The 23,745-nt window shown below is 40.9% G+C and overlaps 6 protein-coding genes across 6 annotated transcripts; 3 read left to right on the forward strand and 3 right to left on the reverse strand.

Moving 5' to 3' along the window:
• Positions 1-4,496: 4,496 nt before the first annotated feature.
• EAE98_011925 (uncharacterized protein) lies at positions 4,497-5,137 on the reverse strand (the record flags this gene model as incomplete). Its single annotated transcript, XM_038959549.1, has 2 exons — positions 4,497-4,836; positions 5,085-5,137. The coding sequence occupies 2 exons, from the start codon at positions 5,135-5,137 to the stop codon at positions 4,497-4,499; spliced, it is 393 nt and encodes a 130-aa protein (XP_038804088.1).
• A 7,002-nt stretch (positions 5,138-12,139) lies between these two features.
• EAE98_011926 (uncharacterized protein) lies at positions 12,140-13,038 on the forward strand (the record flags this gene model as incomplete). The annotated part of the gene is made up of 3 exons (XM_038959550.1): positions 12,140-12,430; positions 12,489-12,539; positions 12,595-13,038. The coding sequence occupies 3 exons, from the start codon at positions 12,140-12,142 to the stop codon at positions 13,036-13,038; spliced, it is 786 nt and encodes a 261-aa protein (XP_038804089.1).
• A 234-nt stretch (positions 13,039-13,272) lies between these two features.
• EAE98_011927 (uncharacterized protein) lies at positions 13,273-14,401 on the reverse strand (the record flags this gene model as incomplete). Its single annotated transcript, XM_038959551.1, has 6 exons — positions 13,273-13,423; positions 13,480-13,584; positions 13,635-13,758; positions 13,817-14,067; positions 14,122-14,232; positions 14,301-14,401. The coding sequence occupies 6 exons, from the start codon at positions 14,399-14,401 to the stop codon at positions 13,273-13,275; spliced, it is 843 nt and encodes a 280-aa protein (XP_038804090.1).
• Positions 14,402-16,588: 2,187 nt separating this feature from the next.
• EAE98_011928 (uncharacterized protein) lies at positions 16,589-17,512 on the reverse strand (the record flags this gene model as incomplete). Its single annotated transcript, XM_038959552.1, has 2 exons — positions 17,010-17,512; positions 16,589-16,936 (listed from the first exon to the last, which is right to left on the reverse strand). Exons 1-2 carry the CDS (start codon positions 17,439-17,441, stop codon positions 16,589-16,591), a joined length of 780 nt encoding a protein of 259 aa, XP_038804091.1. The 5' UTR covers positions 17,442-17,512.
• A 737-nt stretch (positions 17,513-18,249) lies between these two features.
• Positions 18,250-20,404, forward strand: EAE98_011929 (uncharacterized protein; the record flags this gene model as incomplete). Its single annotated transcript, XM_038959553.1, has 6 exons — positions 18,250-18,414; positions 18,461-18,497; positions 18,556-18,776; positions 18,830-19,053; positions 19,121-19,248; positions 19,335-20,404. The coding sequence occupies 6 exons, from the start codon at positions 18,250-18,252 to the stop codon at positions 19,661-19,663; spliced, it is 1,104 nt and encodes a 367-aa protein (XP_038804092.1). The 3' UTR covers positions 19,664-20,404.
• A 2,067-nt stretch (positions 20,405-22,471) lies between these two features.
• Positions 22,472-23,086, forward strand: EAE98_011930 (uncharacterized protein; the record flags this gene model as incomplete). The annotated part of the gene is made up of 2 exons (XM_038959554.1): positions 22,472-22,527; positions 22,864-23,086. 2 exons carry the CDS (start codon positions 22,472-22,474, stop codon positions 23,084-23,086), a joined length of 279 nt encoding a protein of 92 aa, XP_038804093.1.
• Positions 23,087-23,745: the final 659 nt, after the last annotated feature.

Raw genomic sequence — 23,745 nt, forward strand, 5'->3', positions numbered from 1 at the left:
CAGTTATTTTGTAAAAAGACTTTTGTGAGAATTATGCGCCCTTTAAAGCATTTACATAGCCACTGAATCATCTGACATTTTGCCTTGGGCCTCGTTGGCATTTTCAACGTCGGCCTAGGTTGCAACTTGGCAGTATATGCTTTACTTCTATTTTACCTCAACTTTCACTGTATCTAGGTAGTTTCAAATAAACATCTTCGATGAGGCCGACTATCTTCTCTTCTCCCATGTGCTGATTTCTTTATTATTATTTCTTAGAAAATTTCACTTAAAGTACTAAACCATGAATAGCAATAATATTCAGTCTCAAATATCCCAAATGAGAAAATGAAGACGCGTAGGCAAATGCGGACTTGGAGAGTGATCTAAGCTTGCACAGGCGGCCAGCTGATGAGTAAACTCTTCCCTCTTGGTTTCTTGGAATCATGGAAATCCCGAATCTACAACTTGTTCTAGATTTTCAGTCGCCTCGGGTTCTACAAAGACTTCAAAACATAGGCGGATCTGATTGCCACAAGTAGCCTCATTGGTGTTTACTGCGTCTTTAATTATCAGACGATAAGCCACCAATATCAAAGTCCGGTCCGTGAATACTGTATGCACCTAGGTAGATCGGTAGGTAATTAAACGTCTTTCGGCACCTTGATTGATTTTGGCGAATTTATTCTTCGCGTAATGATCCTCATGCGGAAATTATCTACCATTTAAGTCAAGTGAGTGATTTTCAGTCATTGTGATCCTTGTACTGAGGCTTCATCTGAGGTTTCAAATGAGGTTGCACCTCTCCAAACTACTCGTGGTCTGTTCTTCTTTTCTGCAGTGCTTGCGTCCCGGAGTAAAAATCTCCTAAGAGTGGTATATAGCTCTTTCAATCATGAGTCACCAGCAATTTCGCCGATCTGGATAGAATTTTGAGCGAAATGTAAGTTTTTGTGATGAAGATATTTGTGACCCAGTTCTTTGGTTGCACAATGAGGACCCCGATACCACGGTTTATTGGTATCCAAACACTGTTAGAAAATTTACTTCGCTTCACATGATCTCCGGTATTGGCCGATGCTGTGGTCACGCTCGAATTGTATTTTCCCATCAATTCTGTAGAACAAAAATCAAGTTCTGCACCTGCAGCCTTACCGTCAGGCAAAATAACTCGACCCCATTCAAAATACAGGACTTGTCACACCCGCTGTTTCGGCGACTTGGCTTTTGACGCAGAATTTTACAAGGAGGAGCCGAGATACTTTCCCCTGTTTTCTTTCAAACTATATTTTGACGCCGATGAGTACTGTATTACAAGTATTTTGTGAATTTCAGGAATGATAAATGTATCTAATTTCTAATGCAGTAGTGGTCTGAAGCTATGGAGAGAAGTTCAGGTTTCTGACAATTATTCTGATCATTTCTTGCTCGACTGTTGTATAAAAGCGATCATTTTCATCTTTTGTTTCGAAATTCCATACAGGTACCCACTTGGAATATTTTGTAAGAGTAGATATAAGATGAAATGACTAGGACATAGAGAGCATTCAAAAACCGAAGGGACTTGTTAATTAATATTACGCTTCTTTTGTTCATCTGAAGATAATGATTGTCTATCTCTTTGAGTAACCTCTTCAAGCACATGTCAAGCAGCCATCACTATTTAGCATCGTGCATACTCAAGAAGGCCCTATGTCTACCTCTTGTAGAGTCTCACTCATTTTAGAGCCATTGCGACTATTTTTTAGGGGGTTGTAAAATGTTATCATACTTAAGAACAAATTTATATGCAATCAGAATACCAAAAAGATATCTTTGCTGCCTCTCGTCAAGCCCACTTGTCTCTGAACCAATCCAAGATATTTCACTACATATTCCGTGTATCCAACTTTGCTGTCGCTCTTCCTCAAGTTCCAACACATTGAGATATCCAGTTTTGTCTTGCATAGAATATACCCAGGAACCATATTGACATCATCTAGTTACTACTTCCATTATCATTGTTGTGGTGAAAGGCCGCATCGAAGTCTTGCAACTTGTTCTTCATTCTCGGCACAGAAATGGCAACAGTCTTGGCCTCAGTTTTATGATGTTGACTGATTGTTGCATGAGGAACAGAATAATCGGGGTCTGTGAGGTAGGAGCTAATGCGGCTTGCGGGGAGATAGGTGGGCTCGGTACGGGTAGTGTTGGCAGTGACGTTGATACTAAGAAGAAATATTTGTTAAATGATAAAGCTCAGAATAGAAATTGATAATACCACGGCGCATAACTCTTAGAAACTTAAACTTGTAGCAGTAAGTGGCATAACACGGGAAGGTATCGAGTAAGTCAAGCGGAAACGACAAGCCAGTCACTTGAGACTAGTTCTGGAGCGAATTCCAGCACCATGGGAATGTGAACTCTCTTAGATGAGACGGAGCCTCTAACGGGTACTGTAGAACTCTTAGAAAGATTTGACATGATGATCTAGTAATTTATGCTTGGCATATGTAGCTCCAGATGTTTCATGTGATCTCGCAATATAACAATATTAGGAAACTTATGGGTGAAGAGAATATCATCTTGGAGGTGAGAAAGACTATTTATATGATAATGTTCAGTCTGGGGAGCATAGTTGTTCAACATGCTTCAACAATCGATCTGTTTTCTTCTGGTGGTGTTGATGTACGGTGTATGGCATTGATAGTTTTAACAGATTGCACGAGGGGTTGACAATATGCGAGTTGCTACTTCGAGATGCATGCATGCGTCTCTGAACTGCAGAAATGGCAACGGATATGGTGCATGGAATTGTTTGATCCGAAGTAGTGCACAAGAGGGGTAGATATATGCAAGTTGCTTCTTTGATGTGAATACATGCGCCTTTTAACTCTGAAATGAAAGCGACTGGTACTGATTGCAGGTAGGGACTGGAATTGTCTTTAAGATAGGTAAGACGGGTTTTGGGTCACCGAGGTCAATTATGTCCCAATTCTCAGGATGGGTAAGACAGAGTTTGGTTTCCTAAGGCTGCATGCTGCCAAGATTTCATTCTTCGAGGCAGGGCAAGAAAACTTCATTTTGCGCCAAAGCGTCAATGGAACAAATAGAATGAATGTTACGCCATTGTTCACCAGTGGGTGCACAGACTCACGGGACAACGTGATAGGAAAGCACAATTTCATACCAAAAAGAGTGATATTAATAATTCAATCAAAATTCAATATACTATTGAATTATTTCAAAACTGATATATATAGTTCTTTAAGTATTAAAGAATAATTCAATTAGAAATTATTGAGATAAATTGCGATTTGAACTCAAAACACAAATAGTGTACTTTCCCACTAAAATTTTTGGTAGAGAATTATATATTCTTTTATAAAAATATCAATATTGATTTTTTCAATTCTTTCTTAAATCCATATAGAATTTTTATGCTTAAAATCTATACATTTGATTTTCAGGTAAATTTAAGGAAAGTTTGAATTTTAATTGAATTATTAAAATCGCTCTTTTTGGTGTGAAATTGTGCTTTCTCTCTTGGGTGTCCGTGAGTCCGTGCACCCACTGGTGGTTCAGAGAAATTTGAGGAAATCTTCTACTTGTGTAGGATTAGCTTGTCTCCATTGGATTTCTAGAAGATGTACACATTCATTTAACTCCTAAGAAACTGACGAATAAGAACTATCTGTCGCACAGCTTGTAATTCCGACCCGCCCTCTTCTTTCCGTCACTAGCATAGCTTATTATGCCACTACAAATTTGCGAAATTCCGGACTTAAAGGTGATTGGGCGAAACACTGGTACAGTAAACATACGAGACTTAAACCCGATATAATCGTCATCAGGCGCTTTCAATAGACATATAAGAATTAAATCCGACGTAAAAACAACTATGCAGCCGCAAAATAAATATAAGAATTAAATCCGAAATCAGCTGAATTAAGCATTTCGGTGTTTAAGAGTATATAACCCTGTAGGTTATCACTCCTCGCACGATATAAATAAGCGAATTCAGTGATCCTGGGATGAACATATGAGTTGGGACGGTAAGCATCATAAATTTTATCCTTGGCTTGTGTTTTTTGATCACGTCCATTAATGTATGAGCGTATCTTCAATATTGAAGTGTGCACGTGATACAACCCCGCTTTCCATTTTGATGCCTGTAGCTGCAGCTGCAGCTTACATACACGATTGCGTAAGAATGCTACGTTATCTATTATGATTCTTTGGCTTACCTTGATATGACTATCACCATTTCATAATTGCCACATAACACTGAGCGAGTCCACAGTTTTAGAGATAGTTCGAGAGGAAACGTCTCACAAAGTTTTAAGCGAGGATTTAAAGGGGAAGTTTCGCATTGTTTCCTAACAAGTCATTTTCCACTCAAAAGCAAACAATTCAATAAAAATTTACCCCTTCACAACTCAAGAAACGCTCCAGAATTTTGACACAATAGCAGTGGGATTTATGGAATCGACAAGTGATCTCCTTACTCCGTCTGAGCCCAACCATAAATTTTCAATTTAACTGCCCTTCTCCGCATGCCATCCCTGGGCTAATTTATCGTCCAAGCAATGAATTTGAGAGCCAGTACTGCTCGGATCATTAGAATCATTGTTACCCCCACCGGTATTGCCCTCAAAAGCCTTATCGAATTTCTCTAGCATGGTACCCATTCTATATCCGGCGGCCGCTACTCTGCTAAGCTGTTTATGAACACTAGCTTGAGGATTGTTGACCATCATTGCATATGGAACAGAGGTGTTTGGGTCTTGGAGGTAGCTATGAATGCGAAAGGCCGCAATTCTTTGGGATTCCGCGGACTTGGCAGATGAAGATCGGAAAGATGAGATATTCTTTGGGCTGGACATGAGAGACAGCTGTTAGTATATTTCAGAGTGAATTGAGATAAGTAAAATCATAATCTATCGATATAACATTGAGTACAAGCAATAGCATTGAACAAGAGACGACATGAGAAGGTGACTCTGAGAAGTAGATCTTTGAAGGGAAGAGGTAAATGTACAACTATGGTTGAACCGAGGAAAGCACTCAGATATGAGGGAAGATAAATACGAGATAAAAGAATATTTCGTAAACTCCTAACTTACCAAGGAGTGTTAGAGAAGTCTTCCGAGACAATTTCGGAAGTTTGACCAGGCATGATGTGAAATGAGGTGGAATTGGTAATATGAAAGAGGGTACGAGTAACGAGGAGCCAGTGCACGTAAATTTGTTGGAATCACTAATCCTCAAGAGCAAAGTTCGAGAAAGTATAATCAAGTTAAAGAAGAGATACTGCATATGGAAACAATTTTGGGATTATGATAGTTCTTTATATGTTTTTGAATGAGTGAGTTTACCTGATTGTTATATGAGAGCCTCTTTGAAATAAATGTATCACAAAGAATAATAAGGCAAATGCAAATCTTCTTGCGAACCATAGTTTTCGGTGAAATGCTTCCCCCACCATGTGTCACAAATAAGGCAAATCTTCTTGCGAACCATAGTTTTCGGTGAAATGCTTCCCCCACCATATGTCACAAATAAGGCAAATGCAAATATTCTTGCGAACCATAGTTTTCGGTGAAATGCTTCCCCCACCATGTGTTACAAATATACCCAATTTCATAACTAGCTTCCAAAACGTGACTTTTTTTGATCTAATCAACTTTTTGCTAAATCCTATATGAAAATAATTCAATTGCTTTTAATTCGATTAATACAATTCCAAATTGAAAAAACTCTGTATAGGAATATAGATCTCAATTGATAGAATCGATGAATAAAATATAAATAATTTCGATTCAAAATTCATTGAATTGGAGGTAGTTAAATGAAAATTCAATTTTCGAAACTTCAAAAGCCTAAAAACCATATAAAAAATCATCATTTCATTCAACCACCTCCAATTCAATGAAATCTTGATCGAAATTATTCATATTTTATTTATCGATTTTATCAATTGAAATCTATATTTCTATATAAAGTTTTTTCAATTTGGAGTTGTATTGATCGAATTGAATTTTCAATTTCAAAAGTTCGATGAGATGATATTGAAAAAAGTGCTTTTTTCTTTGGAAGCTAGTTATGAAATTGGGTGTAAGGCAAATGCAAATATTCTTGCGAACCATAGTTTTCGGTGAGATGCTTCCCCACCGTCACATATTTATTTTCTATTTTTGGATATGGGATTTAAACATAATGAATTGATGTTTGATGTTTTGTATCATGGAATTCTATATTCTCAAAACTTCATTATTAATCTCACACTACCCGATTTTGCTTTGCTTGAGGTATCATTCTCAACATTTTTTTAAGAGGATACATTCCCATGTTTGAATCCAAAGAAACTTGATATTACTAGTATATGTTTCATTCATGTTGAACGAATATCTTGTATCAAAATTCTTAAAAAATTTAGTTGACGAAATGATAACTCAGAAACGGAGTCAACCGGTTTCAACTTGGATTTCTCATCTTGGGAAATACCATACATGCACTTGCATTGAAGACTGCCGTTTTTCACTTTGTCGGAAACGCTTTCATTCTGGAAATCATCATGTACTATTTATAAAGGTTGATGTGAAGAATTCCCAAAAGGTCGAGATTATCGAAATTTCAATGATCTCGACTAAATAGGTTTAGTGTATCTGTTGGGACAGGGATCATGTGGCCGCACTAGCGCCTCGGCACTACAGCATTATACGTTTCGTAACCTTATTGGCTTTTAACACCTCAAGCAATATTACAACAGTGTGAACCATAGTACCATAGTACTTCCACCATCCCCATGGTGATACCAACAGTATCCTTATCAGACCTTGAAATTAGCTTCTTAATCGTTGTACTGCCCCACGACCACCAATTAAATTCAATTGTCGGCAAGGAAACAGTAGCGCATTCATGGATCTTTAGTTGGGAAAGAGAAGACACTATGGGGATCTGTCACATAGAACTGCAAGTGTGTCAGAGGACTCGCGATCAGTCAATTGGGAAATTGAATCATGAATTCCCAAAAGAAACTAGTGTCTGGATTGCCCAAAGAACTAGTTCCTGTCTTATATCTATAGACCTGAGCTATAGGAGCATTTTTTAATCCATCAATCCGGAAAGCTTCTCTTCATAGCCATGCTTTGAGTTCAACCTTTGTTCTTACTCACTACTGCCATCGATATGCCCATTCTGATCCCTCCCGCAAAGCAAGCTCTCTGAAAGGTTGCTTACTACGAAGCCAAAGTTCTCTCATGTGTCATAGCTAGTCACGAACCTCAGTAATACATCTTTTGGGGTCCGCTGCAATAGCTTCCTCGCGAATATCGGTGTGTTTTGCGCTAGACGGCTCGTCGCCGATTATAGAAGGCGAGTTATAGGGTACATACTGATCCGGATCAGCAAGGTAGCGATCTATGCGGTAAGCATAGAGTGATGAGGGATTGGTAGTTTCGGTAGAGGCGGGGACTGAACTGGAACTGGAACAGTTCGGCGAAGTAGAACTTTCATTCGTTCTAGTTAGATACAAGAGTGTCAGACTTGCTGATTTTTGCTTTGAGACTGGGAGAGAATATCAAGGAAACGATCAACATATAAAGAGGTACAGAAAGGTCAATGGCGATGCCAAGTGCATAGTTGGCAGAGCTGATTGTTTTAGACTCTAAAGCGAGGGACCGAGTGATGAAAATGAGTAGAGAAAGACTTGACTACAGCTAGTATCCAGCAAGGAACAGAGCAGGGCATCAAAGTGGTAGAAGAGAATGAGTCTTCATTGAAGCTTGAAACCCCTCGAGTGAAATGTACCACCTATGAAACGGAAACGGGTCTAAAAAGAAAGAATACTGACCCAGCCACCTCGGAGCCTTGGACCGCCAAATTGGAGCATTGACTCAGGCTAGACATTATAATGGTGCTTGTAAAGATTTTTGATTCGGCGGTTCGCAAAAGTATCGTGGTTCAATGGTGACAAGAGGAATTGAATCTGGAGGGAAGGGCTTAGGAGACGTAGAGACGTGCTTAGAGAAGAGGGATCTTATATAATAGTAGTAAATTGAACAAGCTACTAATCTATAGACGGCAATTTTCATGACATTGAGACTGTTGCGCTCTGAGGAGGAGGCTGTTTCTCACAATGCGCTCGAGCCACGAGACTAATGCATCATGCACCATGCCTATTACTGAACTATGGTCGAAGGGTATGTCTCACACCAAAAAATGACTATTCCAACCTAATCCAGACTGCTCTTTTCTCTTTGTAGATGTCTATTGTTGTACACTCGTCCAACGATTATTATTTTTTTCGGCCACAAACACTTGAGTTTTTCAGGTACATTCCAAGATTCAAGGGTATATACCTAATTAACACGTAAAAATCAATACTATCAAACACAAACATAATGACTCAATTTACTAGTATAATCAATCAAGTATCTGCAACAGGAAAGACGGAGGAAAAATCTTGTAAAAAGGTACACCAGCACTGTTGGAGTCATACTCGAATATAAAGTACCTTTTAGATATAATCAGTATTTAAAAAGATCAGTCAAACGAACACTCACCTGAAAGGGAAAGACCAAGAAGTGACAGGTGTACCAACAGTCTATAAACTTGAACTACACGCATATGCACGATCAAGTACACCTAAAATAGAGGCATTACGAGATGGAAGTACTCATATCCAAGCTGTTGACATGGTAAGCTTGGACCACGATAATAACGGGTGGCTGCTCTACCTGCCGAACTATGCTCGGAACGGAACGAACCCGTATGCACTCGGCGAGATAATCATCGGGTGGAAATGTACCCTTTGCATTCACTAAAGAGATTCCAGAAATTCCCAACGGCGATTCAGACCGACTTATCAAAGTTGAGGCTGGCAGTCCTGATAATCTATGTGCAAGTGGCGTTTGCACCTGCATCTTCGGAGAATATTTGAGTGATCCATAGATTTGACAACCGCTAGCCGAGGGGTAATAGCCTGTTGAAAGAATTCTCAATTGCAAACATAAAGAAATAAATGAGAACGCGAAATAGATCTCAGTTGCAAACGAAAAGAAACAAATGAAAGCGTGAAATAGATCTCAGTTGTAAACGAAAAGAAACAAATAAGAGCGCGAAATAGGATATAAGAGTAGAACTCTTCATAGTAAGGCTAAGCCTAAATAGGGCATAACGCTATAGATTACTGATTATATTTAACCTAGTATTCTTAATTATTCTCATTGGCGAATAATGAAATTATTATTAGCATTTTAGATCTTGTTAGGATAGAGATTTATTAGTATTATAATAAATAAAATAAATAGTAATTATTACTAATAATAATTTACGATTTGAAATGAAATATCAAAATTTGAGTAACTAAAATAACCTACTATTATTACACATCTAGTGTTTGAAGTTTGATTATTACAAAAACACTTGAAAGAGTTTATTAAACGTATGACTCTTTTATTCTTATGGGGGGTATAGGATGTACTGATAGCATATAAGATAATGTACCGATGCCCAAGAATCAACCTTGTCTATGTAATCTCATAAATGTTTGTTTACCCCCAATAGACTTTTATCTTTCATTTATGATGACTGTAGACGCTGTGATACGTGCAACATCTCAGGGGCTCTGAGCACTGCAAGATCGTGCAATATTGACAGATTTTTTGGGTGCTGTCATATTTCAAATAAATCGCATCTCATCGTTCTTCCCCGTCTTTAATTGGCCCTGTAATCTAATGGAGATAGGTAGGCACAACACGACAACGCTTGGCAGAGATCGGTGTCATGTATGATTGCGATAAATCTATACTACTGTGGGACAGCATTTGAAGAGTTTGAATATTTCACATTTTTTGTGATTCCGGTTAGATATTATGGGTTCCCCGCAGCGCAATGTCTTGGCATCATATGAGAGTTTCAAAAATTCCTTGCAGGTGACTCTGCTCATTTTTCGAGCAAAGCCTTGTGCCTTTCTAGTACCAGTTAACGATATGATAAGCAGTATGTTGTCTCCAAAGATAGTAAATCTCCTTATCACGACATAATCCCACCTTGGTATTGCGTATCGGGAATATCTCCTGGGTGAGTTGAGAAAGATTTCTCGATTTTTAATGTGGCTATGCGACTATGTTTGGTTACATCTAACAAGGCCGGGGAGCTGGAGAATAATAGTAATCTCGGCTTTCTGTCGGGAACGAATCCGGTGGTTAAATAAAACGGGCGGCCATAAAGCGAGCCTCACTGGCACTCGGCTCTATCTCACAAGCTGAAAATCTCTTTCTCTCCCATGTGGTTCAACCTTGTGAGATAGAAACTAGGGCCAAAAGAGACCATCGGATTGATCTTCTAACTAATTATTTTCCGAAACTAACATCATCAGATGGCAAAATTCATCAACACAACTTTGATATGGTGAGGTATGGTACTACAGCTTTCTCCTAATAATATTCTAACATTTACATAGATTAGGTTGGTCTCGCAGTGTTCATTCTCACGGCTCATTCTCGGCTCAAGGTGTAGTGTACAATTAGCGATAGATAAAATGGCTACCAAGGCCTAATGCACCACCTGAAATTTAAGTACAGTATATCTCCGTCGCCAATTTGCGAGAACAAATTCACGATAAATAACATTTCTCCTATACAACTGATTATCGAACCCGTTCTTGATCAATGACTTGAAACTATGAGTTAACGATTGATTCTGAAATCAACAAGTCAATTCCTGAGCTCTACACAAACCGGAGCATTTGAATTGATAGTATCAATCTTCCACGTGGAGTGGTGCCATCTCAACACATCTTGAAATCAATCAAGCCTCAGCCTTACAAGAAAATCTAATGGGGGTCTGTACCAAAGTACAAAAAATTCTCCGGTCCCATTCAAGTGCAGAGATCGCAAAACTAACGTGCGACCATTGTCGTGCCGAGTCGTACTGCATAAGCCCTATAGTTCGGTTCTAGTAGTTTGGCTAAGAAGAACTCGGATGTGGATTTTTTTGCCAAACCCGAACCTAAGATGACATCAAAATCTCAACTCTAGACTCTGTGTCATTGAGACAAACATGTTGATCGGCATAGTCAGCTGATCTTCTGCTGGTCTCTTACTGTTATCGTTGGTGTCCTTATGTGTGACCGCCTTGCCACCCGGAAATGTTTTTTCCCTCTAATCGTGGTTTGATTGTCACTTCTCAACAGCCAGAATTTCTACGATACGCTTTCATACTACAGAAGACATGCCAAGGAATTAAATGAAATTGCGAGTTTGATGGGGGCAAAAGTTTACGAAATGTGGACTATCATTACTGGAAGTCCAGGCGCACTAGAAGACTATTGGACCTCGAAAATTGCCTTGGATTGCGTGGTCCAATTTGCTGGCCAAGAATCAATACTCAAATACCGTCGTGCTCAAACTAGATATTAGGTCCATTTGCACAAGAGAGTTCCAGTGTCAGTGAGTTTGGAGAGCTCCCAGTGCGAATATTGAATTGACCTTGCGGAATTCTCAAAATGGATTCCAAAGATTCTTCGTTCAATATGTTGAGTTACTGATAACAGAAACTTCAATAACAGAACAAGATACAAAACGTCTTCATCCAATACACTGTCTAGATAGGTATGTTTGGTCGGAAGAATCACAAATTTGTGGAAATGACCTGGCTCTGGGCTATTGACGAACACCAATGGCTGGCCATTTTAGCACAGGCTCTGGCACTCATATAGAAAAGTGATTAAATCGGGGTCTAGGTTCATGGTGATTCATCCTCACGGCAATGCTTCAGCAAGATAAGTCGGATTATGTTGATCGCGACCCTTGATGAATCGTCTATATGGACATCATGCTAGCTATTTTGTCTGGACTGTTATAATCATCATATTTGCAGAGACTTTTTATCATCCACCGCCAGGAATAAATCAATTTAACGAATGAAATCTCATGGCTTTGCGATTAGAGTTGCAATACCTTGTAAATTCACAAGAGACTTGCTGCCCAACAAGATACTTAGGAAATTTTCCATGGCCTTATAAAAGACCTGGAAAGCGTACAAAGAAGCCTACATTCTTCGCCACCACATCAACACGGCCACAAATTTCCACCTATTTATGTGGAATTCTTCTCTGACGGAACTTCTATTTGCTTTTCAAAGCATAACTATTGTCAAATAGTTGATCACCAAAATGTCAGCCCACGTCCACGAACTCCCACACCTAATCGAGCTGCACTTCTATCGACTTGACGAAAAGAAAGATCACGATGAGCGACTAGCACTTGTTGCCTATGACAGAGAGGCTGGTATCAGACTCAAAGATGGAACAGTCAATTGCCCAGCTATGTGGTTTGATCAGAATGGCAGAGCCCACAATAGAAGTGGAATTCTCTTCAGAACTGCAAAGTCGCACGGACTTATCGGCATGATCCATATGCCTCCTCGTCAGGCTATTGATATGATTTATCGGCATGCGGCTTTGGTTAGTACTTTTCTTCGCCTTGATCAATCTCTTAGAAGGGGGACTAATCACTTCATAGTGGAGTGTATACACGATTCTCGGCTTTGAACTCAGCAAGGTCGAATCAATCGTAAGTTTTTCCTGTCGCTCTCTTCCATCAGAACAATCTTACAATCCAACCATAGGAAACCCCCGATGATTGCAAAACAACTACTAAAGACTCTGCTTTCGTAACCTTTGTGAATTGGCTCCGACTCTGGCTTCCCAAAGGGTTTTACATCGATTCTCCAGACGACTGGGCTTATGCACGTCTAAATCAGGTTTCCCGCGATCGCAAACGTCGCATAGTCCGAACCCGAGATGATGATGAGCGCGGGAAAGCTGATGCCGAGAAATTTACAAAGGCAATATACACAGGATTTCATAAAGTGGTCGAGGATAAACCTGAGGATCTCTTCAGTGTGAAGGATCCCAGGGTGATGGGGCAAGGAGCTTGGGATGGAACAGAGGCAGAGGAGGATAGATTGATTAGGAGAGTGGAGAGAATGGTTAATAAAAGGTTGGGGGTGGAGGAGGAGGAGGAATATGATGATTTGAAGAGCAGGTGGGGGGATTATGGGAAACACTGAAAGTGATGAGTACATTCAGTGATTGGTTGAATAGATGTTGCATCTTTTTTCAGTTATTGATAGATTTACAGGCGTTTATTATGTAACTGGAATTGACTAGGTAATACTTTCACCCACGGACTTTGCTTCATCTCATAGGTGCCATGAACAAAAAAGACAAAAGATTATATTCGTATTGGAATAGAATTCTGAAAACTGATCACAATCTACCATTCGTAGAAAGAAATTTGTCAACTACCAAGCCTTCTGTGCAATCCAGACAAGCTTAGGGCAAGATATAGCGCAACCATCACGCACTTGATCCATGGCTTCCCGGCTGAGTTGTAGTGATTCTTCAGGCTTCCGCACAATCATCTTTGCAAACTCATCCCAAGTGCTCATATATCTAGAAAGTGTCAGCAAGATGTGTACTCCATCGAGCATTATGGTATAGTTTCTTACACGTCATTCCAATACCTTGCCATAGTCAGGTCATATTCCACTTTGTGGAGTCGGACATCCTCGAACCCGTCTTCATTGAGTATGTCTACCATATAGCGCTTCCAGCTGGCTTCGTTAGCTAATCGGGATTCAATTTTTGTCAAGTCTCCACTCACTCGTGAGATCCACACAGCTGTTGAAACAAGCGTCTTACGGCGTCTGTAGCCACAGACGAGTCAATAGTCTTGACGGTCCAATCAACGCTATCAGCCTCATCCCATTGAAGGAAACCACCAGGCTCTAGATTTCATGTGTTAGTATCATGAACACGATGAACTTGAGCATATGATCAACTTACTAAGTAATTTCCGCAAATTCGCCAAAACAGGTCTGGGATCATTGTTCTTGATAGCAACTGTAATCAACCTCACATGAACAATATCAAACGTCTCCTGGAATTGTTTTGGTGGCTCTTTATAGACGTCCCAGGTGTGAAGATTGGTGTTGGCCGGTAGCCATGGGGATGGAGGACATTGATCAAGACTGATGTCGAAGCCGTCTAGTCTTGCCGACGGAGGAACTTCGCGTGCCACATCTAAAAGCCAAATACTAGGATTACATATCAGTGTTTGACTAGGAGGTAGAAGTAGTGTCTTGACAAACCCGTTTCCTGTGGCAACATCTGCAATTCTTATCTGACTGTTATCCGTAGGTATGTCTGGATGGATGTTGAACTTGAGCGCATCTTTCCACAGGTAGTGCTGAGCAGTAAGTCTATTACAAAGATTCTAGTCAGAAAAGGCAAGCTCAAATCAATTGCAAGTTGTTAAAGAATAACTTACCTAGTACTCGCGTTGAAATCGCGCTTCAGTGCATAAACACCCTTGGGAATAGATTCATAAGTATCGGCCGACTGTGGGCTTGAAGCCATAAAAGGAGCCATTGCTATTTAATTGAAGAGTTTTTGGAGAGTTTTGAGGAGTTAGAAAGAAGAAGTGTGTAGAAATACTGATGAATAGAGAGAATTCTGAGGTCTGGAGCTTTCTTTATAAGCAGTGCTTACTCCTTGCAACTGGAAATGCCTGAAAGTATATGTGGCGAAGTGCTGAATTCTATTCTTATGTCAAATGCGTGTCGTCAGCGTTTAGTAGTGCTTTCTGTCCAATTGATATTAATCAATTGTTCTAAAAGGGAGATTAATTTAGGTTGCAAGATCTCGCACACTGAGCCTTCACTTGATCTTCAGCTATTTTGCTTCATGGTTAATGATAGGCATTCTGATCTTCGTACTTAAAGTCAGAAATAGAAGCGGACAAAAGATTCGACGTCTTACACTTGAAAGACTTGGATCTCCAAGATATTGGCCATGTAATAGCAATCCTAGACACAGCACCAATAGCAATTGAGAACAACAAACTGAATGACAAGTAATTGCAACCTAAATTTCATGGTATGCCTGGTATATTTGTCCCATTATGACTTCCAAGGTATTCAATGCTCTTCTATCAGCTTTGGCAATGTAACATGGCCTCTCTTGTCTCTTGTGTGAAACTTTCTGTTCTGCAAGATCCTGCCAGTAGGACTCTGTCAACCTAATCGATGCTATTGTCCGCCTGGAATCCCACAACCCCTATCTCAAGCATATTGGATGAACGCAGCCGACGATGCAATCTCTGCCATAAAAAATGCACCGTTGCGGCAAAAGAGCTACAGTGACATACTATTGACTCAATGCCGAACCTAGAATTCAACACATGAGCATAAGCTGGAAAGTGAGAAACGGCATTTATTACTCATCGTATTGTTGATTTGATCATTATTGGTGAGGTTCCAGTAAGCCTGGTCATTCCCTTGAACCCAGAAGTATCCGGAGATCAATGAAAGGACGATCCGGTCTACAACAGTTCTGCAGTGCGATGTTCGTATACGGATTTCCCCTTTCATTTGCTTGAATGGATTACGTAGATGGATACTGATCAAATCTTATTCCTATTCCCACGTCAGATAGTGGCTAGGAGGAGCAACAATTGGTTGAAACCCCTTCAAAAGCGATTACACAAGCAATTCGAAATGTCATCTTCACATATTGTTTATCTCCCTAGCATGATAGTCCAAGTCCAGCCTGGGGCACAGTCAACGCCTCAAAGCCCCTTGTGTCAAAGCTCTGACATGGAAAACATCCCTGATATGCAAAACATAATTGTGAATGTGCCTATCTCTAGTGTCCAAATCTTGACAAAAATATATCTTTGCTTCACTCGTCGTCTTTTTAGATAATCAAATGGATGCATGAAATTGCGCTTTGAGGATAAGGTCTCAAATCTCGAGAGTTAAATAATGCGAAAGACTGGGTATTATCACAGCGGAATGGATGCGGACACCAGACTAGATCACGCTCTCGCAATGAATGGTGTTGACTACTCTGGGACGTTGCATTGTCTTGGGTTCCGTCTGTCTACTCGGCGTCATTCGAATGAATGCCGGGCTGAGTAAGCGGCTAGGTCAAAAGTTTTTTTGGATTCTGAAAGGAGGGATATAGCTTTTTGCAGACCAAAGATACAGTTTTGAAAGGGGTTATCAGTTTCCCAAATAAATATCTAGGACTTACTGCATGTCGAATTTCGAAACGCGATAAATGAGAAGTTATTGGGTTGTGACATAGAATAGGTTTGAGCTGATCTTAGTGAGAAAATTTACGAAAACAAAATCGGTCCGGCAATCAAAGAAGATGACACCGAGAATCACGTCATCACTGTGTCTTTCCTGGCCTATCATAAGACCTAGACTGTATTATGTCAAAGAAAGGTAACTAGGTAGTGGTTAAGCACAATAGAACTATACGAGGATCTAACTGGGAACTCCTCATTGGTTCTGGACTGAATTAGATTGGAGGCGCTATAGTATAGTGATTATGCGTTCGAATTTGTTGCATCGTAAATCCAAGTCATGTGGCCTATGATAGCGATGATTATGTATCAAAATAGACAAGTACACATCGGAGTGTTTTCACATTATAGATCACCTTGCATGAGCTCCAGGTCAAGATCTACTGCCTCCTAATCGATAGAAAATCACCTATTTCATTCCATAAGTCTAGCATAGAACGCTGCATTCTTTCCTGACTCCCAAACTAAGTCCATTTCTCAATGAAAGTGAGGGTTTTCTCAACAATTTCCTCGGGACAGCTGATAAATGGACAATGAGATGTCTTGAGGTCTGCGATATCCCACGAGACTTTGCTCTTCTCGATCCAAATATCTTGTAGAAACAATGGATTGCATTGGTCGTCCGCAGTACGAATGTAGACACGACGTCCATCAAACGAAGCCTCCGCCCAAGCTGGAGCCGGAGCCGGGGTCTCGAAGGCTGCTAAGGCATGGGGAATCATAGCAGCTTCCAGAGTCGGTGCTAAAGATGTATCACAATCAGCGTAGAGGATTGGCATTACAGGGTCAATGACTGCAAGACCCGGAGATGGCTATGGCAAAGCAAAAAAATTCATTAGCATTGAACAAACTTCCCAACTCGGGCTGGCTTGGGTTTAAACTCACTGTTCCAACTTTGATAAAAGGAGGGTATGCACCACCGACAGCTTCGAATAAGCTTTCGCCTTCAGAGACAATATTACCGACCCAGTAAACCAGACCCAAGACACCACCAACTTCGCCGCGAGAGCTACGGTCAGCTTTACTCAAGCCTGCTGCAGCAGCTCCTCCAACGACTCCTCCATAAGAATGAGCAATAACAATTACATCTTTGTGTTGCTCCTCAATGAGAGGCAATAGAACATTTTTGCGAGCCTCTGAAACGTCGTTGGAAGAAGATATGGAGCCCAAATCGGACGGGTCTGGATTGCAGGAAGAAATGCGAACATAGACGGATGGATATCCAGCCTTTTCAAACAAAGGTACAACACGGTCGAAGCAAGAAGGGTCAGCAAACGCACCCGCAAAGAACACAAGAGTTGGACGAGGAGAACTCATATTGCGATATTAGATCCAAGATAACTTGAGAGATGTTATTCAAAAATTGTTGAAATAGAAACAATTTCACAGTAGATCAGCCCATATATGTGTGGGTAAATATCACGCTACATGCATCAGCAATGTTGGGTCTAACCTGTTTGAGAACCAAACGGTGGAAATGATCGGCAATCAGCGGGTGTTAATTAAAAAACCTCTCGCCAACGTTACACAGTGCGGGGCTTGCGTCTTCTCTTAATGCATTGCCCCTATCAACTACCCCTGTCCTACCATGGCAAGAAGTAAGCAACCCCCCTAAAGATAGATTAATAGGCATATAGCAATACCCAAGGAGCCAGGTACTCAAAGCCGTGTTCGATTTCTCCACTATGCCAATATCTAGCAAGATTTACGAAGATGACCGATTAGCCGTCTCGAATTTCGATATCCTATCGGTTTAAGACCTCTAGAATTCTTCTGTTGCATTGTATAGTTTCATATCATGACTTTTGTTTGTCGAATCGATGACTGATAATTGAACCGCCTGAACACAGCATCAAATCCAATATACGGCTGAGTCCGAGCTGATGGCCATTCCATGAGCATACATGCGTATAATTTTACAGTAAGCCAAAACAATGTAACATGAGATCAAGTATCCGAAGATGACTGCATGAAAGGAAGCGGCATATGTGTAACATCAGACTTTTACCATGTTATATTATACTTGCTGCTGACCTCCGGACCGGTATCCACGGATTGCTGACCTGGAGCTTTCTTCATACCTATCTTCACTTTATTCTATTCTTACTGCAAATTTACGTTTGCTATGGCTGATTCAATCGATCTGTCTGCCAGCAGGCAAGCCAATTTGTACGCAGCAGATATTATCACATTTTTCGCAGCTGTAGTAGCTGTGGGACTTCGCGTTTGGTCGCGGCGAGTTGCTGGTGCTGGCTTGTGGTTGGATGATCTTTTTATTTGCATAGCACTGGTACGTTTCAACTTCTGAAGAACAGCTCGGAATTAATCCTATCCAGGTTGGCGGTGTTGCGATGATGATCAATTTTTGTTGGTGTAAGTTGGAGTTCTCTACACTCATGCACTTCTATCACTGTTACTCACTCAGTACTAGGGATACCAAACGGATTTGGTAAACACATGGAGGCATTTGGCCCAAAAGCGGAGTATAATTTCTTCTTGGGGTTCTTCATGGCTGAAGTGATATACACTGTCATCATCGTCTTCGTCAAATATTCTATTTTGGCCTTGTACTGGCGAGTCTTTCGAAGCACCAGTATCAAATGGCCAGTAGCAATACTAGCGGCGATTGTCACATCTTGGGGAATTGCAGTTGTAAGCGATCCATCTCTCCATCCATTGCCAGGATTCTAACTCAACCCATTTAGCTTTTTCTGTCCATTTTCACCTGCGTGCCTCCAAAAGGTTTCTGGGATAAAGACATCCACGCTTCTTGCAACGTCAATAGCCAGCAATTCCTGGTCGGCATTTCGGTTCCTAATATCCTTACGGATGTTGCTTTGCTTTTATTACCAATCCCGTATGTTTTGCGATTGAATACTGCCTGGTCTCAAAAACGACTTTTGATGGGCACGTTCTTACTTGGAGGATTGTAAGTTCTGAGAAAGTCAAGTAACTTATGTTTTACATGCATTTAATCTAATTTCAATCTGATACAGCGTCTGTATAGCATCAATTATGAGGTTGATCAGTGTTTGGCAGCAGAATTCGGTTTCGGATTTTAGCTGGAACTGGGTGAACCAGGGGATATGGGCGGTGGTGGAGAGTAATTTTGCAATAGTATCAGGTATGCCGCTTCACTTACCTTGATACACCACCGATTTTTTTATTCTCCCATCCTGAATGAAACATACTGATGAAACCCGACAAAAGCTTGTCTCCCCACACTGCGCATCGTATGGGTGTGTCTATTCAGGCGCAAGAAGAACGCAACATCACCACCATCCTCAGATAGACCAGCGATTTGGACAATCGGATCGGGGCCAAGCAAACAAAATCGCAAAAGAAAGGGGGAGCTTACTCTCGGGGAATCAATGTCGACCGACTCAACGCACCCGTTCACAAGCTTACATGATGCTGAGGAAGGCAATATCTCGGTGGATAAAGTGCATGTGCGTTCAAGCATAGAGGTACACTCAGAAAGGGATACTATGAGCTCTCCTTATCGGGAGAACTTTAATATGGTTCCTTTGAAACGTTGATAAGAATCGTTAAAGAGAAGAACTCCTTCTTTTGCTTCAGGAATTCCAAACAGATTCATTTCGATTCAAAGCGTACGCGTCTTAAGATCCAAACATTTCACTATCAATGTAACTTCTGTTTATCTGCTCTTATGCTTTTATTACTGTTCGAGCTAGAACCCAAACATTCTGTACGCCATCCAACACGTGTAAGTGTGGCTAGTAATCATTTTGTCGAGCAGCAGCATGTCTTTGTCACAAATTGTTCAATACTCATTTTTTTATCGGCGCAGCAGGATTTTGACAGCTACGTCAATTCAGTGTAGTGTATACAAATACAACAATGATGAAGACGCTCTGCCACCCCAGAGCTTGCTAGAATTCTGGAGTAGGGCTTGTTTCCAATGGGGTGATTTGGCTAGAGTATAGCTGGCTCAAACAACACTCTGTCTGGCAATGAATAATGGAAGCAGACTGTCTCCCATATTCCAAATCCCGATAGCTCTACCAAGTGTTTGTTCAGCAGGTCGTGCAACGTAGGAAGCGAGTCCATTTCGGCTATAGAATGGGGACCGATCCAGAAAGTGGGGCTGTTCGCGTCAAGAGATAAAAGCTTTGTACTCTCCTACGTTAGTTTAAACATCCAACTACCTTTCAGAGCACGCAAGAAAGAATTTAAAGACTAAAAGTTCCACAAAGATTCCGTGCGCAGAATTAATTTGTGTGACGCATGCGAAATTACTAGTTTGGGATGTGTGAATGTAGCGACACTTGCAGCCAGACGGTGAGTATGAAAGGCAGACGGATGCAAGAACTAATAAGATAATTGTAAGGAAAGTGCTCTGAATTTGCGAAGTCCGATCACGTACACTGTATCGAGTGGTAGCTCCTAGACTGACGTAGAGGACGAAAGCAGATTGCCACCACAAGCGAAATCAATAAATTCAGTTCAGGGGCCAAAGATATGATTTGACCCAGTGACTTTGCTTATTTATTACCTCAAGGAGAATTAGTAAGAATGACAGAGAGACAAAATCTACTGTTGACTGAAAAACCTGTGTAGGGAGCGGGGTAATGATATCGAAATCCTTATTTGTCGAGCCGCTACTTACAGTAGCCAAGATTATGCAGTTGACATGGGGCATTGTTAACTTGGTACTGCTACTTGGCGAAAGTTGTGAAACAGTCAAGGAGCATCCTTATTTTCCAAAAGATCATACTACAACGGGAAGCATTGAATTGCATTGCGGCTTACGGTGTAACTTGCGACGAAACGACAACCAATCCGGCCGGAACCCGAACAATCTGCCGATTCGGGTCATTCCTTGCGGCCGACATCCGAAATGGTTCGGCACGATATAGCTCATGAGATAAAAAGCTTGGCATCTAGCATCAAACAACTGCGTCTGAAGAACAAAATTTCGAAGCTTCCAAGACTTCTTCACGCAGTGTTATCCCCCCAGGCATACTCCGTACTACATAACCTGCAATTCTTTTCGCGTAAGTGTGTACGTCATCGATACTGTGAGTTCTTGTACTCTGGGAGTATACTGTATGCGAGAGCCAGATGTAGGTTTAGTACCGTGGCTGTTGCCCAAATTAACTCATTTGTATATTCATCAGACTCAACTCCGGGTAGATATATCAATACAGTATTAAGCAAGGCGAACGTTTGCTCATTGAGGTAGCAACTTTGAAGCACATAGCCACGGAGCTCTACGAACCTGAAGCTGATGGGCAATAAGTCACGGATCAACATATACGAAATAGGTATATCTCAAACCCATTGACTTCTGAAAGAAGATACAAGCGTACTGTAATCAAAACGATTATATTGTTGTATACAATTGAGTTGTATTCCTGACTGGATGAAGTAAGTATAGCCACTTTAAAGCATCAGCCTGGGTGGCAAATCTTTTTGCATCATTGAAAAAAATTCAGTATCGTTTGGCTCGAAGCTATTCTACCTAAGAACAATGCGGTTTACATTTCTTTCAAATATTTTCGAGACGCATACGCACTGTTTTACCCCTATCAGCCTTGAATGGCCTTCAAAACATGACCGACAGCACGTAAGATCGTGGTTCGCAAATAGTGCGCAAAATCACAATGTTCTATCTTTCACGCAGCCTTGTTGGTCAAGAGCATTTTGGAAACCCAGCCTTGAACCAATCTCAAATCCTAGGAAAGAACGTGAAAGATTATGAACTTTGAGTAGTTCGCATTGCTTTAGGCTTCCAATATTGAAGAGCTTTCAAGTCCTGATCAAAAAATTAAAGATTGTAGTTCTTGAAGGAAACATCATTTTTGCCATATCGTCTTTGCCTTGCCACGTTCCAATCAAAATTGCTAAAGAAAGAATGAGGTTCGCATCTGTTTGCCTCAATTTCCTTCAGGGTCTGTGTGTGTGCTTTATCGCTATAGGTCCACATCTCACTTTGACCCACCTCCAACAAATTTCACACGCACAGTACGGTCTCCCGCATAGACGAGCAGGCATTATGTTAACTACAGGGAGTACATTGGACAGACCATTCAATGATATGATATTGGAACCCGCCGCTCCTTGTTATGTACATCGTTTGGTGTGTACATTGTTTGGTGTAACATTTTGAAAATGTGACCGATGACCCAAATGATTTCTTGAGAGATTCCTTCAGTGCTTTGCACTTGAATATATACACAGTTTATTTCCCCAAGGTTTTTACCATTTTCTTCTCTTCCTTTATACAAGAGATTCTTCTTGCTCAGATTGTCATAGTTCAATTGCTAGTTTCCTCTCGCCAATCCCGAACAACACGTCTACGTACCTCAAATCCCAAAGTAACCATGTCGAACACTAGTAAGAGCTCCTGCATCGCTGTGCAAGGCTCTATAACCTCCGAGTAAGTTATCTTTGTTTCCTGCATTCGATAATATTATATGGGATATCTTCTAAAGTTCGTAACATACCATGATGTTCCTCGATAGCTTTTTTCTTTCTATCCTCTAGCCTCTTGAACTTTAAGATACTCTTTCAGCGGTGTCTCCATTGGATCAAGTATCCTGCAACTCGTCCTCTCTGTCCATTTTTGCACATCCCGGCTTCACCTGCTATGAGGTTAGCTAAAACCTACTAATATGCAATACAATACTTTGTCTTCAATCAAGATCTCTTTCATTCCTCCCTCCCAACTGTGTCCGCTTTCAAAGAATCCTTCTAACATACCTTCTTTATTTAGCCCAAGCACTACCTCGCATAACTCTTCAACCGCTACCTCCTCCACTGAAGCTGAACATCTCTCTACACATCGTATTCAATGCTACCTTGCCGACAACGACGCTCCCGTGCCATATGCCTTGCCTGCTCTCCCTGCCGACGGCAACAACGACAGAAGTTTGACTGCTGCACATACAATGAGCGGGAAGTTGCAGCAGTTCGATACGATATTCTATGGTAATTGAGAAGATTGACACAACACTTGAAGGTTCAAAGTCGGCTTGGCAGCGTTGTATGGTTACAAGAGAGGGACTGCGAGACCTTTAGAACGATTCAATAACTCAATATGGAAAATTTGTTGCCAATTTGGTGACATCTTCAATCAAACTTCTATGCAAAGTGACGTTAAGATAAAAGTGAAAATTTATCTACGCACAATCGTGAAGTTTCATTTGAATGAGACGCACTTGCGCAATTGTATCAAAGCTATGTAGAAAGGGGCCAGTCAACTTTGTGGTCATGAAGGGATCATGAATGTGTCTGATGAGTTCTACCATAGTAAGTGTACAATCTGCCCTCAGACGCTTGTGAGAACAGCAATCACCCTGAGTCATTGATAAAAAATTCATGTACCATTCTCTGTACAACTCAAGTGGTTAAGACAGGTAGGCCTCTAACATGATGTTAAGTGTACTCTTGTGAAAATGGTAAAGCAAATCAATATCCCAAATTTCAGGAGATCCAATAGAACAAGCTGGCGCTCTTTGAATTTTGCAATCGCTGACCTCGGCATGAACCGGATGAAATTTTCTCGTTCCAATGTACGACGAAAGGAGACACAAGTCAACGCCAACTTGGAAGACAAAGCTTTGAAGTAGTGATGTTCATTCAATCTGCGGTCGAC

This window comes from Botrytis deweyae (assembly GCF_014898535.1).
Source record: "Botrytis deweyae strain B1 chromosome Unknown BDEW_055, whole genome shotgun sequence".
Taxonomy (NCBI): domain Eukaryota; kingdom Fungi; phylum Ascomycota; class Leotiomycetes; order Helotiales; family Sclerotiniaceae; genus Botrytis; species Botrytis deweyae.